Here is a 17,086-nt window from a genome sequence, read left to right on the forward strand (position 1 = left end):
GGTGCTTGATAGTTGAGTTGAAAACATGCAACTTCCAACCGACGACCTTGGCCGCGCTTTTCCAGTCGTTGGCCGCGCTTTTCCAGTCACGCAGGCCGCACTTTCTCTCTCACACGAAACGCAATTATTCCTCTCCAAACAGCGCCTCCTGCCTGCCCGCCCGCCCGCCCGCTGCATCAACGCACAGTTTCCACCATTCAAAATTTCCCAATCCGAAACGCGACGATGAATTCAATTTCCGTTTCTCTTTCCCCCTTCCCCGCCGTACACCGCCGCCATCGCTCTCAGTTACCGTTCCCCCTCGGCCATCCAATCGCCCCCGCACCACGCCCTTCCTTCATCCCTCTCTGCTCTCGCCGACGCCCGCTCGTCGTTTCCGCCTCCTCCCCCGGCACCACTAATTCCACGCCTGTAATTACCTCTCTCTCTCTCTCTCTTCCTTCTCTCTCTATACATCTCTCTTACTCTGGTCGATGATTTGCAGCCAAGAAGCGCGATTATTTACACGGTGGGTGATTTCATGACGAAGAAGGAAGAGTTGCACGTTGTCAAACCTACGACGACTGTTGATGAAGGTAATTAAGACGCGGAATTTTTATTTTTGTTCCCTCTGTCATTAGGTACTACAGTATTTATTTATGATTACTTCATTATCTTATCACCGATTTTGTTCTCAACAGCTCTAGAGTTTCTTGTGGATAAAAGAATTACCGGCTTTCCTGTGATTGATGACAACTGGAAATTGGTAATTTAAATATTCGCCGAGTCTAATTGTTTTTTTTTTTTTTTTTATCATCGCTGAGTCTAATTGTTTAATCTGTTAAAGACCGTTGGGGGAGCAGAGTTGTCAATCCCTCACAGGCAAATATACCATTTTCTCTATTAGGACGGTACGACTGCGGACCGGTATCGATGCGTTCCAGATTGTCAGCAACATATATTTGATGTATTTTTAATATTTTTTTTTGAATAAGCAAAAACCTTATAAAACAAATTCTAACACTTTAATATGCCTTAACCTTAGTCCTAATAACAAATTAAGATGATCAACATATGATAGACTCCAAGTTTTGTTGACCATCTTAAAATTCAAGCCTTTTTTTAGCAAGGAAAAAAAAATACACAATCTTTTTTGTACCAGCCGAGATTCCGGCACAAGTTGGTACGCCCGGTATCGATCGGCACATATCGGGATTTTGAGCGGCACAGAACCCCTAGGTATGTGTTCTGTTTTGTTGCCGGTGTGGTACGGGATTGACAACAGTGTTGGGAGACCTCCTGTGCTGTTTGTTCTAGAATCTAGACCTTGAATTTTGTGACAGTGCAATATTAAATGTTATGTCATTCATGATGGAGTAACGGTTGACTACTTGTCTGATTATGTTTTAAGTACTTACATCTTGTTACACAATGGAAACAAGTCAAATAGTATTATTCTACAATTGCAGTAGTTAAATCTCCGTGAGCATTTTACTTGTATAAAATAGGGAAGCGCGTGTGCTATGGCTATCGAATTTCGTATTAAAAAACTGAAGCGGTCAATGATTTGAGGAGATAAGAACAGATGTGACGTAAACTCAAAACATTGTAGGATAACTGAAGCAGTTTTTTTTACCCCCATCTTTTTATAGTTAGTGGGAATTAGTAGGATGTTAGTCAACGGAGGATTCAGAGGCTATCCATAGTCTTGAAATCCCAAACACCACCCCTCGGGGGGCTCAAACTCTGGCCACCGCGGAGGGGGGACAAGATCCTACCACCTGCTCTAGAGTGGTAGATCTCTGAAGCAGTTAACAGAGGTTGCAAAGTGAAAACTTGCTATAAAAATTGCGTCATACGGTGTCAATTTTGGGTCTCACTAGGTAAGCGTTCCCTTGACAATGTGGCACTGGTAATTATAAGGGATGTGATGATTGGGGTGTCAATGTGTGCCGCTCTAGTCTCCAATTCAGAACTGTATTTGATTGCATTGTTTGTGAGAAACTGATAACGTACCAAAAAAGGGATAATTTATTACATCATGATGGATATGAAAGGATTATATTGCCTTCCTGTTGCAAGGATAGGTGAATATCTTTTTACAAACACGAATCTCCGGTAGTATCCCGCATTGGCAAGAAAGGTGAAATGGCAGTAAAACACTATGGGAAACTAGAAAGGGATTCATCTTCAGAAAATGAATTTGAACAAGATAATTATTATGGTTGTTTTCCACGAATTAGAAGTTATCCGCTGTAAGGCTACTAATCAAGTGTTAACTTGTATGAGGTTTGGTTTGTTGCTTTCTTCATGTAGATGTCCAACTTACCTAAACCATGCTATTTTTTGCAGTCTGGGATTAAATCAAGTTGTAGAACAAAGTAATACAGCTTGCTACCAACCTATTTCAGAAAATCAGATACTGTTTTGACAATAGGCATTGTACAAAACTTGATTATTGTAAGAGAGGTTCAAATATGAGCCCTAGTACTCCGAATAATTGAAGTGCTGGAGAGGTAAAAATTATTGGCGATTAAAAGAATGGGAGATGGAGTGATCCACGGGGTGAAGAAGAAGGCAAGAGAATACATAATAGACTAAGGGGCTGTTTGATAAAACTGAAAACTGAAAACTGAAAGCTGAAAAATTAAGTACTGGAAACTGAGTGCTGAAATTTTTAAGCTGAAAATCTGTTTGATAAATATATTAAGTACTGAATTAATAAAAATGATGAATTAATTTTGTTCCAATTCTATCTTAATTTACTAATGGTCACAATATACTTTTGGTAATGGTGGTGGAGTGGTGGAGGTAGTAGGAGTGCTGGTAGGGGTGGTGGTGGTGTAGTGATGGTAGTGGTGGTGGAGTGGCGGTGGCGGTGGTGGTGATGGTGGTGGAGTGGTGGAGGTGGTGGTAGGAGTGGTGGTGTGTGGTGGTAGTGGTGGTGGTAGTGGTGGTGGTGGTGGTGTGGTGGTGGTGGTGTAGTGATGGTAGTAGTGGGGGAGTGGCGGTGGTGGTGATGGTGGTGGAGTGGTGGTGGTGGTGGTAAGAGCGGTGGTGGTGGTGGTGTAGTGATGGTAGTGGTGGTGGTGGAGTGGTGGAGCTGGTGGTGGTGATGTGGTTGTGGTGGTGGTGGTGGAGCTGGTGGTGGTGGTGGTGGTGGAGGAAGTGGTGGTGATGTGGTGGTGGTGGAGGAGGAGTGGTGGTAGCGGAGGTGGTGGTGGTGGAGTGGTGGAGGTGGTGGTAGTGGTGGTGGTGGTGGAAGTGGTTGTGGTGGTGGTATGACGGTTGAATGTAAGTACACAAAAATTCAGCCAGAATTAAGTAGCTCAAAGCTACTTAATTTTTTTCAACTTTTTAGCCTATATTTTAAGTGGTACTTAATTTGTTAAGTAATATGAAATGTGGTTATCAAACCTACTGAATCACTTATTACTTAATTGATTCAGTATTAAGTGCTGAATTTAGGTTATCAAACAAGCCCTAAGGCAGTCACTCTGTGTGGGTGATGTTTAATCAGAATTTCTAAGAGAAAGACAATAGAGACATCAGACACCAAGTAAAGGATATTCTCCTTCTTAAGAATCAATGTTCACCAACTTTATCTCTCTAGCAATGTTCTAAAAGTCGCTAGGCGCTAGTCGGGCCGTCGACCACCTTCGAGCGATTAATCGGCGATTAACCGGTGCATATTAATTAGTAATCGGACCTAATCGGATAAGCCCCACCAGGGATTAATTGCCGATTAATCGCCGATTAATTCCTTGTTTTGGAACACTGCTCTCTGGCAGTCTTATCCTCTCTGAGAAATATGAGAGGAATGTCTCATATTTATAGACATGTGGGCGAGTACTCAGGCGCTAGGTGGCTCTGTAAATCATTGGCATGTGTCCCATTCCATAACTCCTGACCACGGGGTGACGACACTCCTTAGGTCCCACGAGTCTCGTGGCGAACCCTTTTCCTTTTGAAGCCACCGTGCCACTAGATCTTCATCTCCCCTACTTTTGTACGGGCAAGGTCATGACTTGCTTAGCCATGCCAATACTGCAACCAAGCTCAGAGGGCCCCTGGGGTCCTGCCTCGTGCCGGAGCAAACATGAACTTGTGTGCATCATATAGGTGTCAATTGACCACTCGTGGTTGTCTGCCCTGCTGCCACTTGTCACGCGGTTGCAATGCTGCGTGTCACACTGGGGTTGGTTAGGCAAACTTCTTGACTTAGCCAAATCTTCCATCGCTTACCTTCCCCACGACTACTAAACTAGTTTAAAAAGTCAGATAGTGTTTTGTGGATTAGGCGTTTTTCGAAGCATGTTTGGCAGAGTTAATAACAATGTTTGTCTTTTCAATACACATTGCATGTATGGTGCATTTGGGTTTGGACTTTGGAGGGAAGAGCTTGCGCCTACGACATCTTTGCCCCTGTTAGATTTTACATGCCATGTACATGCTTGCTCCATATCCCTACTTATTTTATGTCTAGTCATGTTCCCGTTGATTGGGGATTGGTGTAAAGTTCTGACTCTTGAGGTTCCATCTCTGGTCTCCTTCTCTTCTTATTGCCCCGCTTTAAGAAATCTACTGGATATGACCTATGTCCACATGGTAGTCCAGACTGTTGTACTTCCCAATCATTATAGGGGCATATGACTGTAATGCTCTAGGTATGTTCACTTAAGATTTTTGCAAACCTGGGCATCTATACTCCCCATGATTTCTCCCTTTCTTTGTATCAGTTCACTGATGGTCCTTCAAAGCGGGAGCCAGTGCTAGTAAATGATGAGGCTAAGTTTAGTTTTGAGAAAGGAAAACCATTTGAACTGTTTCTTCATTTTACTTGGGACTGTTTTAGAAAATGGGGCTATACGCAAAAGAGGCTCTTTTGATGCAATACTATGACTATTGCGTACATTATTAGAAAGATGATGACTTCATTTAAAATATCTTAAAAAAAGCATTGTGGTAAATTCAAAATCCATTTAGCTCAGTTAGCACCTTAAGTATTTGCTTGATTGACGTAGATGCTGACATTGTAATGGAATCTTGCTAATCTTGCTTTTCTAATTCTAACAATTGCTACTGGAATCAATGACTGCTAATCTTGCTTTTCTGTCAATTTCAACTTGAATCAATTGGTATAAGAGGTAAGGAGATTGTTTTGCTAAATTTAACAACAAATTACTGCTGAGTTCTTAATTACCTTCATTCTTGTCTGGAGTTGTGTGTCACAAAGAAGAATCCACTATTAGTGATTCTCAAGTGCGGAATATTAAGTACGTAATTTGATCACAATTCAGGGTTGTGCACCAACGATGCTATCTAGGGATGAGTAACTAGATTGATGGAGGTTTGGTCTCTTTTATGTTGTACTTATTGCTGTACAGCGCTGAGTCCAAATTTATGAATACCAGACTATTTTTAAGCCTCTTATAGATCAATAGCTAATTGCTGCTGCTATTCATAGCCTAGATGCAATTGGCTGTTCATGTAAAATTATTGTCTCATATTATAATGTTCTCAAACTTTAGGTCTATGCTTTGAGGACCTTTGCAAGTTTATGTGCTAAGTTGACAGGAACCTTTTTTTTTTTTGCAAATGCCATCATCTGTGGCCGTGGATATATTTTTTCTAGCCATGCATTAATCTTCCATCTGGATAGTTTAGATTGATGGTAGTCTTTGTGGAACAAGTCTTTGGGCTTGTTAGGAGACAATATCTTGGTCCTTTGAGGATGTCCTGGTGTTTTTGTTTTTGTTTTGTAGTTTTCAGATGCTACTCTGATATTAGTACCATATGCTGATTCTCCATTTTACTTTCTTTCTTTTTTATTCTTTCTCAACGTATTTCTGCTCCCTGCATGAGATCTTTATAATTATTTAGTGGCAAAAACGAATATTGTGGCTGCAGGTTGGTGTTGTTTCAGATTATGACTTGTTAGCACTTGATTCTATCTCAGGTACTACTTGAGATTTACATTTTGTCCTCGAAAAATTTAGTTATATGGTTATATTTGTTTTATAATATGTTTGGTCCGAAGAATCTTGGTTATTTAAGTGGGGGCATCATTATCAGTATTGTGAGGTGTCTTTCTTATCCATCATATGGCTTTCTGTATCTAGTTTGGTCACAAGAATCCTGGTTATTTAAGTGGGGGCATCATTGTCAGTATTGTGATAGTTAGATTGGTGCAATTACTATTTGATAAACTCACGGAGATTCTTTTTCGGTGAACACTATTATTCAGTTCTTCCCAGTGAATTTTTATTTTTACTTAATGAATCTTGTTTCTGGCTCATAGGTGGTGGTCATTCAGATGCAAACCTGTTCCCTGATGTTGATAGTTCCTGGAAGGTATGTAAGAGAGCTCTTCTCTAATTGATTCTCATGCTCTAATGGTAGTTTTGCCACCTTCCATTATGACTTCCAATCTACTGTTTTGTTGTCGACAAGGCGAGGAAGGTTACAGTTAAAATTATGGTGATATGAATTAGTCACATTTGATTCTCATAATTTTAAGAACACCCTAAGTAACATGGTGCACCTATTGATCTGCTCTCTTTTGCAAGACCATTGGAAATGGAGAGTTTGCAATGGATCTACTCGGAATTATGCTGATTAATTGTAGTTCTGGGTTAGTTAATTTGACAAAAATCATTTTCAATCTGATGGAACTAGATCAAGGAAGCATGAAAACAGAGCAATTAATAATAAGCAACCACAATAGAGGAAGATACAGATGAACTACTCGAACTAGAGAAATAAACAACGGATGGATGGATCTAGGAATAAACAATCAATTTCTACAAAACCTAGACGCTGAAGACTCCACCAACTCAATACCCCATGAGCATTACATAGACAATCTTTCCTACAAATCCTAAAGTCCTTTCCCGATCTTTACTAGCCATGTCAATCTGACATACCATGAAACTAAAAGCTAACTGACAATGCACCTGTAAATATAGTGGATTTGGGTGTCCTTATGAAGTAGCTGATTGGCATGTTCGTGTCATGTCATTTCTTGGATCTTCATGGAGACTAAAATAACTTTTTGCCTGTGAGGCTGTGGAAGTATGCAAACTTAGAAGCTCTAACTAGTTCAACAGTCACAGTTCTACTATGGAAGAAGGTTTTCTTCCTTGTCTGGAAGCCCAGCAAACGCAACCTATACAAAGCGCTCTTTTCAGCCCATACTCTTATCTTAACAAGGGAAAGTTGCCGAGGAAAGCTCAATGGTTTTCCTTCTTGCTCCGTGTTTATTCTCTGGTTGTTTTGGGAGTTTGAGCTTCTTCATTTGCAGTCTATTTTCTAGGGAGAGACTGTATAGTTCTTTTTTTTATCGGCTATGAATATAGTCTATTCATTTCCACGTTTCTAGAGGTTTAAAAACATCACATGACATGAGAATTCTCTACTCTCTAGGCATGGTGGTGGCAACTTCTTAGTAATCTGAACTGATGGCTCTTCTAGTATGTTTCTTGATAAATTGGTTGAAATATTGCATCTCGGGCTATAGCTTACTGGTTATGAACAATATGGCAGGCATTTAATAGGATACAGAGACTGCTTAGTAAAACTAATGGAAAAGTTGTGGGCGATTTGATGACACCTGCTCCTCTTGTTGTCCGTGAAACCACCAATCTTGAGGATGCTGCGAGGTACTTGCTCCTTCTATGCTTCCATTAATCAAAAGTTATTTAAAGGCCAGTTTTTGAACGGTTTTTCATCCTTTACAAGTAGGACAACTCATGTTCCTTGTGAACCTCTTAAAATTTGGCAAAAAGGGGTTTTCCTGGTTCTTTGAAAGCATTAGATTTGGTTGAACCTTATCCTGGAAAGATGTGACGCCAAAAAGTAATTATTATTGTGGACGAATTCTGCTTATTAATGAAATGGTCGTGCTACTAAAAAGAATGGAGAAAATAATAGGAAGAAAATACGTAACCCATGTCACTGTGCATTTGCCGAAAACCACTTTATTCATTTTAAAATGGCGTAATCATGTCCTTTTCACTGATTTTTCTAATTTCAGGTTGTTGCTCGAAACAAAGTACCGTCGTCTGCCTGTTGTAGACAGTGATGGCATGCTGGTAAAATATTTTTCTCTGCTTTCACTTCGTTTGATTTTTCGTGTCCATTCCCCATTGGCAAAACTAGTTTTTCATTGGTCTCTATCTGTAAAAGGTTGGAATCATTACAAGGGGAAATGTCGTTAGAGCTGCTCTTCAGATCAAACATGCTAACGAGAGATACCATAATTGAAGATCATGAATATTTGAAGATCTCAGAGGGTATTTTGTTTGGCCAACTATAGCATCAGAATAGGAGAAGGCAGTTCGAATATCTGAAACGTTTTGCCATATCAATTGCAGCATTTGGAGGTCAGTAATGATAAACCTCCTTCAGTCTATATGTCTTCATTTGTCCTTAATCACTTTCTTTGTGCTTGTGCCTCTAGTCTTAATTAGCATTTCCTCATTGTTTGATGAAATAGAGGAGCTTTGATTGGGATTTCATAGCGTTGATTAAGCAGTCTTGTGTAAAATTTTGAACTGTGATACGTGTATTTGTGTTTGGGGAGCAAAACTATGACAAACTTGAGCTATATATGCATATACATGTTTTGAAAATTGGGTGTCCGAAGCAGCTTACGTGCACCTCATTCAATCCTTAGTTTGAGCACCTCATTCAATCCTTAGTTTGGTGAAGTTAACGGCCAGATAAACTTCTGGTGGCTAATATTTTTATCTTGCAGTGGGAGTTGAACATGCTAGCGTGAGGAAGTGACTCTTTACCTGCTATCATGTTCTCTTCTCCTTTTTTTCTTTGAGCCTCGGGGTATCATGTTCTCACTCGACCAATGTTTGGAATTTCCAACTTGAGCTATATGTTGACCTGCTTTGGCAGTAATTTACTGCATAGAATCTGTGGGGGTAGATTTATGAACCATCCTATTACTCTCCTTACCACCTTTTTGTGTCAAATTTCTAATTTCATTATCTCATTTTTTTTTTAAATTTTATTTTATTTTAGGGAGACTTAAAGAACCATCCTCGAAAAAGGCAAAATGTAGGTATTCATCCCTTGCACTTTGAAAGGTTATGTTTCCATCCCCACCAACTATTTTATCCCCTTTTTGCCCTTTTTTTATATCGTTCCCACCAATTTAGGAGATCCTTGATTATCCTATTAATAGGATAATCAAGGATAATTAATAGGATAATCAAGGATCTCCTAAATTATCCTTCCTTAATTAATAGGATAATCAAGGATCTCCTAAATTGATGGGTGAATTCAAAAAAAAAAAAATAGAAAACACATGGAATCATGAAAAGTTAAAAACATGGAAATCAAAATAAGGAAATATTCATGAAATATTACGAAAAATTCATGGACTATTACGGAATATCATGGTTAATATTCATGAATTTTTTTCCACATCTACCTTCTATTATCATGAAATATTACGGAACATATATGGTGAATACTCATGGAATATTACAAAATATCACGTCTAATATTCATAAAATATTACGGAATATCATGGTTAATATTCATGAAAAATTTACCACATCTACCTTCTATTATCATGAAATATTACGGAACATATACGGTGGAACCGGTCATGTTTTTCTTGATTATTTTTTCCTACATTATCATGAAAGCCATTGCCTCCCATCCACAAACTAAAAAAGAAAAACAACAAAGAAGAAGAAGAAATAAGGAAAACACACATAATCATGGAAGATTAACCATGAAACAAAGGAGTCTTGTGATTTTTCAACCTATTTCCTTCGTCAACAACCATGTAGTTCCAGATCTTCACGATTTCATGGATGTGGCGGCAACATGGGCGACGGCGATCTGCTAGGGGCGGCAATGGCAACCGACTAGGTGCGGCGACGGCTAAGGGCTGATGACAACAAGACTAACGGAGGTGGTCCGATCAATGGGTGGCGGTGGTGATCGATGTACGGCGGTGGGATTTTTCTGGCATAAGGTGGCGGCTATGGTGGACTACGGTTAGGTGTGATTTGTTCTCATCCTAAACAATCCTGAGATCCTGAGAGATATAGAGAGGAGAGAGTTTGTTAATATGATCTCATTAATTAGGTATGTTCATTTCCTAAATAATAGTAACGAATCCCCCTTAATCAGGCTCCCAATTAAAAGATACTAAAGGGTAGTAATGGTATTTCATACAGTGGAAGGATGAGAATTTAACAGTTCAAATTGTCCGGGATGATTACTTACATGAGGTTAGGAAAGAGGATGGATATTTAAAAACTCCAAAAAATGAGTACTTTTCCCTTAGTGGAACGGGACCTTATTCCTTGTCCAACTCAAACCAAAGCATTTGGAGAGTACCTTTTGATAAGTACGAATGGTAACGTATACTATAATAGTAGAAGTTGAGTTTTGTTCACCTTCCACTTAAGAGGTTAAATATTACCATTCTCCTTTTTTGTTAAAACAGTGAGGATTCCACCACAAAGTGATGTTATACTTACTAAAAAGTGTATTACATGGGTGGGACCTACGTAATTTCAAACAATAAAAAATATGGTAATGTTCACACTTTTTTTAAGGAGGAAACAAATTGCACTCTCTACTGGCCAAAGGGTTCTCTTATTGAACCGTAAAGGTGAAGCAAACCGTTGGCTTATTCTTTTGGCAAAAGAAGGTTGGTGATGGGAAATTCCTTTTGCCTGCCACCATTCAAATTTAAATTTGTTATCTTGGACTATTGGCTTTCCTATCAATTGAAAGTATGATTTATCATAATTCTTGTTAGGGAAAAGGGGGATTTCGAATCTTGGACAACTAATGCTTGAATTAGTAGTCAATTATTGATGCAATTCTTGAGTGAAAAGGTTCACATTATCCACCTTTTAGGGCTACATGATGCCCATATTACTCCCATCATGTACCATTACCTTTGAAGTGTGGGGAGCTGCTCAACATGGTGCGTTCAACTCAAATTCTTTCATTAACAAAATTTCCACTAAAAAGGATTTCCTTCGTATTGATGGAAGAAGTGTTTGAGCATTGTAGTTAGAAGACATTTCAGTTAATCCCAAGGGATTCGCCTAGTGAGTCAAGGTCTGAGATTTTAGGGTTTTGCTCTTTTCTAAAGTTTCGGATTGGAAACCTCTTAGCCTCAGCTGCTATTAACCTTTTTTTTTTTTGTGGTCAGTCCAAATAGAGTTTTGTTCTAGTTTTAATTGGGATTCCCGTATGTGGACGCTACTAAAATTTGTATTTCAGAATTAATTAAGATGCGCGTAAGTTGATCCGAAATGGACCACTTAGGAGCCAAACAGACAAAACACAGCAACGGGCAGTCGGGCACACCCAAAAACCGTCAAATGTGCAGTTGATTGTAGCTATCATTTTGCTTAACAACCTTTCACTTTCTCATTGCTACTGTTTAAAAGTCAAATGATTATACCAGTCATTTCGATTCCCTTTCCATTGCTTTATCATAACCAAGTTTTGAGTAGTGCTATCCGGCGTACCAACGGATAGCATACAGAAACTGTACCGATGGCATTGTCGAGTCATCTCCGGTCACCAGACAGTCGATTCGAGCCGTTCAAAAATTTTATAAAAAAAAATGAGGGGGCCCTCGGGAGAAAAAACGGCATCCGATATGTGTAAGGTACTTGATTCAAACACAATATTTTTTGGTGGCCCCACATTTTTTTTAATAGAATTTTTGAACGGCTCGAATTGGCCGTTCGGTGGCCAAAGATGGCCTGACGTTGCCGTCGGTACAGTTTCGGTACGGGACAGTCCCTATAGCTTTATTGCCATGTTTTATAGTACCTTGGACCACAAAATTGTGTACCACAGAATTTTGTAATTCACAGCACAAATATTCTTATGTACTAAGTGAAAATTATCCCAAAAATTTATATTCTTGCGCCGACTTTTAACTTTAGTGCATGCCCGACTTTTGGAACACGAAATTCGTGGGTTGGACCTCAAAAGTTAATATGGATTTGTATATTACTAATAGAGAAAATGGTCACAATTAAGACGGTTTTCTCTCCTATCCATATTTGGACAGGAGAGGATTCGGATCTGGATCCTATAGACAGTAGAGGATCCGGATTCGAATCCAAAAAATAAAGAGCCTACAAATGTGAAGAGAATATAAAGGGGGTAGATGAGAGGCATAAATGCATTAATAATTGCAAATAAAGTAGGGATGCCTCCCTGCCTACTATACAAAATAATGCCCTCTGCCATCCCAATGATCCCATCCCTCCAATATTGCCCACAACCTCCCCTTAACTTCACATCTTTTCCTCTTCGCAACCGACTAAAGTCCCAACAATGCCTACGGCATGGGAAGAATCAAGACTTTGTTCTGTTAACTGAAATAAATATAATAACCTGTTTTATGAAGCGGAAAATTAATATACTTACAAAATAAGAATTTTAGCGGAATGAGATCTAAGAGCATCCACAGTGGAATAAGCAAAACAAAAAATTGTTAAAGTTAGCAATGTTGGATCAAAAAAGTGCTCACATTGGAATAACCAAACTTAGCAACCTTTTAACAACTCATCAAATTTTAACTCTTCAATAATCAAAGTTAGCAATATTTTGTTAATAACCAAATTTTCTCTCAATAAAAGTACATCAATATTACACAAAAACCTTCTCTCTTCCATTCTCTCTCTCTCTCTCAACAACGTTTTCAAAAAATAATTTTAAAAAACTGTAACTTTCAGATTTTTTTTTCTATTTTTTGCAGCAACCTTTTTTTTTTACAAAAAACAATTCTTTCAAAAAATTTACAAACTATAAGTACATAAAGTGTGTTTTTCAAAAATCTGTTTTTGAAATTTCAAAACTCTTTTATAGAAAACTGTTTTTCACACAAAATCTGTTTTTAAAAAACTATATTTATAGTTTTTAAAATTTCAAAACTATTTGTGTAAATATAATTCTTTCAAAATTTCTCAAAATTGTATTTATAGTTTTTAAGTGAACAAAGTGTGTTTTTTGAAAGAACTCATGTATTGTGCTATCATTAATGGGTTGCAGAATGGGGTTGAGGTTGATTTTGTATGGCGACTCTCAAGGCCAATATTTCTGATATGGGACGGTGGTTAAATGACCTTTAATCGAGGGCTTATTCAAGTTTCATTAAACGTAATCTTTTTGTATTGTCTTTTTCTTTTTTGTCTTTTATGGATTTCAATCTTTGAAGTCTGTAATTGGTCCTCTCTCGATGTACCCTCTGGCGAGCTTTTAATAAAATTTTGTTGCCTATCAAAAAAAAAAGTGTATTTTTTGAAAAACTGTTTCTAACATAAGCTGTTTTCTTTTTCCTTCAAAAACCGCTTTTTCAAAAAATGTGTGTGAAATGAAGGGAAAAAGTTTGGAGGGTCCATTGATTTTGATTATGGGCAAAAAAATAACCAATGTGGGATTTGGACATTGCTAACTTTAGCAACCTCTAAATGGATAATCAAAATCTGATGTAGCATGTTTTGATTATTCACATTTGCTTATTCCACTGCTGATGCTCTAACGGCCGTTTGCCAGGCGGGGAAGGGAGGGGATAAGGTGTAAGGACCTTGGGAGGATAAGTTAATTCACTCATATCTTGTGTTTGGTTTTTCATTTGCACCCGGATTGTATATCTAGCGGACAAGTTAAGACCCTGCTGGGGTCTTAGCAAAACTCAACCTACCCTTATATAGGATAACCTTATTTGGGTCGGCGTAATTATCAACGTACCCTCAAATATGTCCAAACCCTTTTTTATTCTCATTATAAGATAATTAAAAGTAAATTCTCAGATTATTATTTTTATTTACTCTTATCTATCCATTTCAAATACTTAACAAATTCATTAATTCCTATCTGCCAGCAAAACGATCCGTTAGGGCCTCACTCGAATTTAGGATCCGAATCTATTGTCTAGTAAACTACCTAGAGATGTACAAACATACATTGAGTAGACATCGATAAATATATGAATAAGTCGTTTCAAATAAACTATTTTGATATAAAAAAAACAAATTCAAATTCTATTAGGCTTCCATCTTATAAACTATGCTTCGTTCACTTGAAGTTCTTAGAACCACTCTCTCTCTCTCAGCACCGTTTTCAATAGATTTTCTCTCTAATTATTACAATCATCTCTGTATTTATCTATCTCCACTTGTTATTCCAAAAATCTCCATGAAAATGTTTACTAAACAACACTAAGATCATGTCCGTTTTGGGTCTCTAGACCCAACCTTTTTTTTCAGCGTATGGTGGTCTCCAATAAAATTTATTTCTAATTACTACTCTCATTTTTCTATCTATCACTTTTCACTCATTACCCAAAAAACTTTCCTTAAGTCTCAAAACCTGCATGGCCTAAATGTCTCCTACGAAAAAGACTTACACTTCAGATAGAAAAGTATTTTCAGACATTTTTTTTCCTAGTATTTCCCAATTCTTTGTACTGAATTGAGAATGAAAGTACATTATTATTCTATCCAAAAATTACACATTTCTTTTTTCAAGGGACTTGAAAAAGTGACGGAGAGTAACACAATTTCACCATCTGCACATACACGCCATAAATTTATTTTTTTAACCCATCTTTAAAAAGGAAAATTTCATCCTCTGCACATCTATGCATATCCCAATTTGTAAAGAGATGCTAGGTGCACAATTATCCAAATACAACACCAAACACAATTTCTCACGTGGGTCTTGTGTTAAATGTGTGTCAAACCCACGTGTATGTGATGAGTTGTATTTGATATTGTTCGAATAATTGTCCATCTAACAATTTTAATTTGTACTATAGTCACCGCACGCATGTTTATTTCCATCTTAAAAAAGGAGAATTTTTTTTGGTGCAAATAGGATATTGCTGAGGTGATGTCGTGCAGCGCAATCTGAACCATCCAAAAATGCAATTAACGGTCCGGATGCAAAGATACTGAATGGATTTATAAAAAGGGAAAAAGAAAATGAAAAGGCTGTTTCACTCCAGATCGTCAATTGCTCAGCTTGGACGCACCGATTGGGTCCATGTGGTACTTGATTTGCAACCAGAAATTTCTCTCAAAAAGAGGTGGTTTGCTGGGTACCACCAGTCACCACCATTTTCTGAAACCAGAGAACACGGTAGTACAAATAATACTCCTACCTTGCTGGTCTACCACCACTGACCACTGACCACCATCATCGGTGATTTACCGTCCGGTCTCACCAACTCGCAAAATCCACATCTGTCCTTCGCCCTTCTACCTCCACCCATATCAACACCGTACAAATAATACCTTGTGATTTGTGACTCTCCGCTCCGCTGGATTTGCACCTTTGGGGTGTGCACGGTAGGACGGGTCGGGTTCGGCCCCGACCCGACTGGTCGGTTATCGATTTTTGGGACCCGAACCCGAACTGAAATAGGGGGGGGGGGGGATACCCGTCCGCATAACCGGTTTTTTTGATCGGGTCGGGTCAAAAAACGAAGTAAACTATATGAATTCATGCCTTTTGGTCGGGTCGGATAAGAAAAAACAGCACCCCGAGCCTCGAACCGAAAACTGATTTTTTTGGAAAAGTGTACCCGTACCCGACCGAACCATATGTTCGGCCCCGTCCGAAACCCTTCGGATCGGGTCCGTCGGGGCTCGGGTTTTTTGTACACCCCGACCTTGACCTGTGTGCTCGATTGTAGGCCAACTAATTGGGAGATGAAAATCCATATCAATAATGTCATGGGCATGTCCAATGGATACCTATCTCAGTCGTTTCTAACTTTTTTTCCGTGGGTATTGGTTCTTTGCAACCAATAAGACCTAAGTGAATTTGTCGACTCATTTGAGTACGAGATACCTCATATCTTCAGTAAAGCTAAGGGGACCGATCATGAGCATATTAATGGGCACGTGAGGCTTATTCTGGGTTTCACACGAATGATTCGAGTCGTTCACTAGTTTTTTAAGAAAAATCGAGTGGGTGCACAAAAAATCAGCTCAATCTGATATGTGCAGGTGATCAATTCAGGCCCCGTTCCGGAACATGACAAAAGTACTTATTTTTTAAGAAGTCAACTTCAAGTTCAAAAATGATAGGCTTATTGAAATTTAAAAATATGCAATATGAATTTTGTTTGAAAATTCTTATTGAGATCTATAATACGATGCAAAAAAAATCAAAAAATTATTTTTCATTTACATTATTTTTTAATTTAAAAATATAAAATAAATATTTATTTTTTTAAAAAGTGTTCAAACGGGCTCTCAATTTTCCATTCTTCTATTCAGATTAATCTCCCGGGCCCACTCATTTTTAAGATCTGTACGTGTAGGCAGGACTTAGGGATGGCAATTCCGACCGCTCCACCCCGCCCCGCCCCGCCCCATTCCCCGCCCCAAATGGATTGGGGATTCGAGGATTTTTCGGGGATCAGGTAGGGGATGGGGATAATTTTTTAAAAAAAATGGGGAACGGGGTAAGGGATGGGTATGAGTCTGTCCCCGTCCCGCCCCGTTTGTGTGTATATATATAAAATAAATAAGTTATATACATAAATGAAAATTATATAGGAGTACTATATATACATAAGTGAGGAAGAAAGAAAGAAACTAAATCTCCCTGTCAATTAACGTAGAAGTAATTGAATTCACTTACTACGGATAGAAGATTAGCAGAAAAAAGAGCTCAAATTGATAGTTCTAGTCAGATAAATATTATTCACGTCGGAAACTCATGAAATAGTGTCGTGTTGAGAGACTAAGAAACGAAGTTTTAAAGAGCTTTGCATGTATTGTTTGTTCTTGGCGTATTGCTGCAGGAGGGATACCGGATTAAGAATACCAGTTTTGCGTGGTTCCAGTTGGATCCTCAATTCCCCACAGGGATCTCCGTTCCCCATCTGGAGAGGGGATGGAGGGAAAAAATAATTTCCCGGTGGGAATCGGGGAGGGGATGGGGATGGATTTAGATTCGGGAATCGGAGACGGGAATAGTGGTATCCATTCCTGCCCGCCCCATTGCCAACCCTAGCAGGACTCTCCAATCTTATCAGTGGGAAAAAAAGAAAAGAAGAAGTATTCTTTCAAATTCTTCTCAA

The 17,086-nt window shown here is 38.7% G+C and overlaps 1 protein-coding gene across 1 annotated transcript; it reads left to right on the forward strand.

The window, feature by feature from the left end:
• The first annotated feature begins 24 nt into the window (after window positions 1-24).
• On the forward strand, window positions 25-8,612 carry LOC131327291 (CBS domain-containing protein CBSX1, chloroplastic-like). The gene is made up of 8 exons (XM_058360382.1): window positions 25-411; window positions 485-575; window positions 681-745; window positions 5,890-5,938; window positions 6,281-6,333; window positions 7,525-7,640; window positions 8,015-8,072; window positions 8,167-8,612. Exons 1-8 carry the CDS (start codon window positions 226-228, stop codon window positions 8,242-8,244), a joined length of 696 nt encoding a protein of 231 aa, XP_058216365.1. The 5' UTR covers window positions 25-225; the 3' UTR covers window positions 8,245-8,612.
• Window positions 8,613-17,086: the final 8,474 nt, after the last annotated feature.

This window comes from Rhododendron vialii, chromosome 5a (genome assembly GCF_030253575.1).
Source record: "Rhododendron vialii isolate Sample 1 chromosome 5a, ASM3025357v1".
Classification (NCBI taxonomy): Eukaryota; Viridiplantae; Streptophyta; class Magnoliopsida; order Ericales; family Ericaceae; genus Rhododendron; species Rhododendron vialii.

Coding starts and splice junctions, on each gene's coding strand:
- LOC131327291 (XM_058360382.1), top strand. CDS start 226: ATGAATTCAATTTCCGTTTCTCTTTCCCCCTTCCCCGCCGTACACCGC. Junction 576..680: donor TACGACGACTGTTGATGAAG/GTAATTAAGACG, acceptor TGTTCTCAACAG/CTCTAGAGTTTCTTGTGGAT. Junction 7,641..8,014: donor AATCTTGAGGATGCTGCGAG/GTACTTGCTCCT, acceptor TTCTAATTTCAG/GTTGTTGCTCGAAACAAAGT.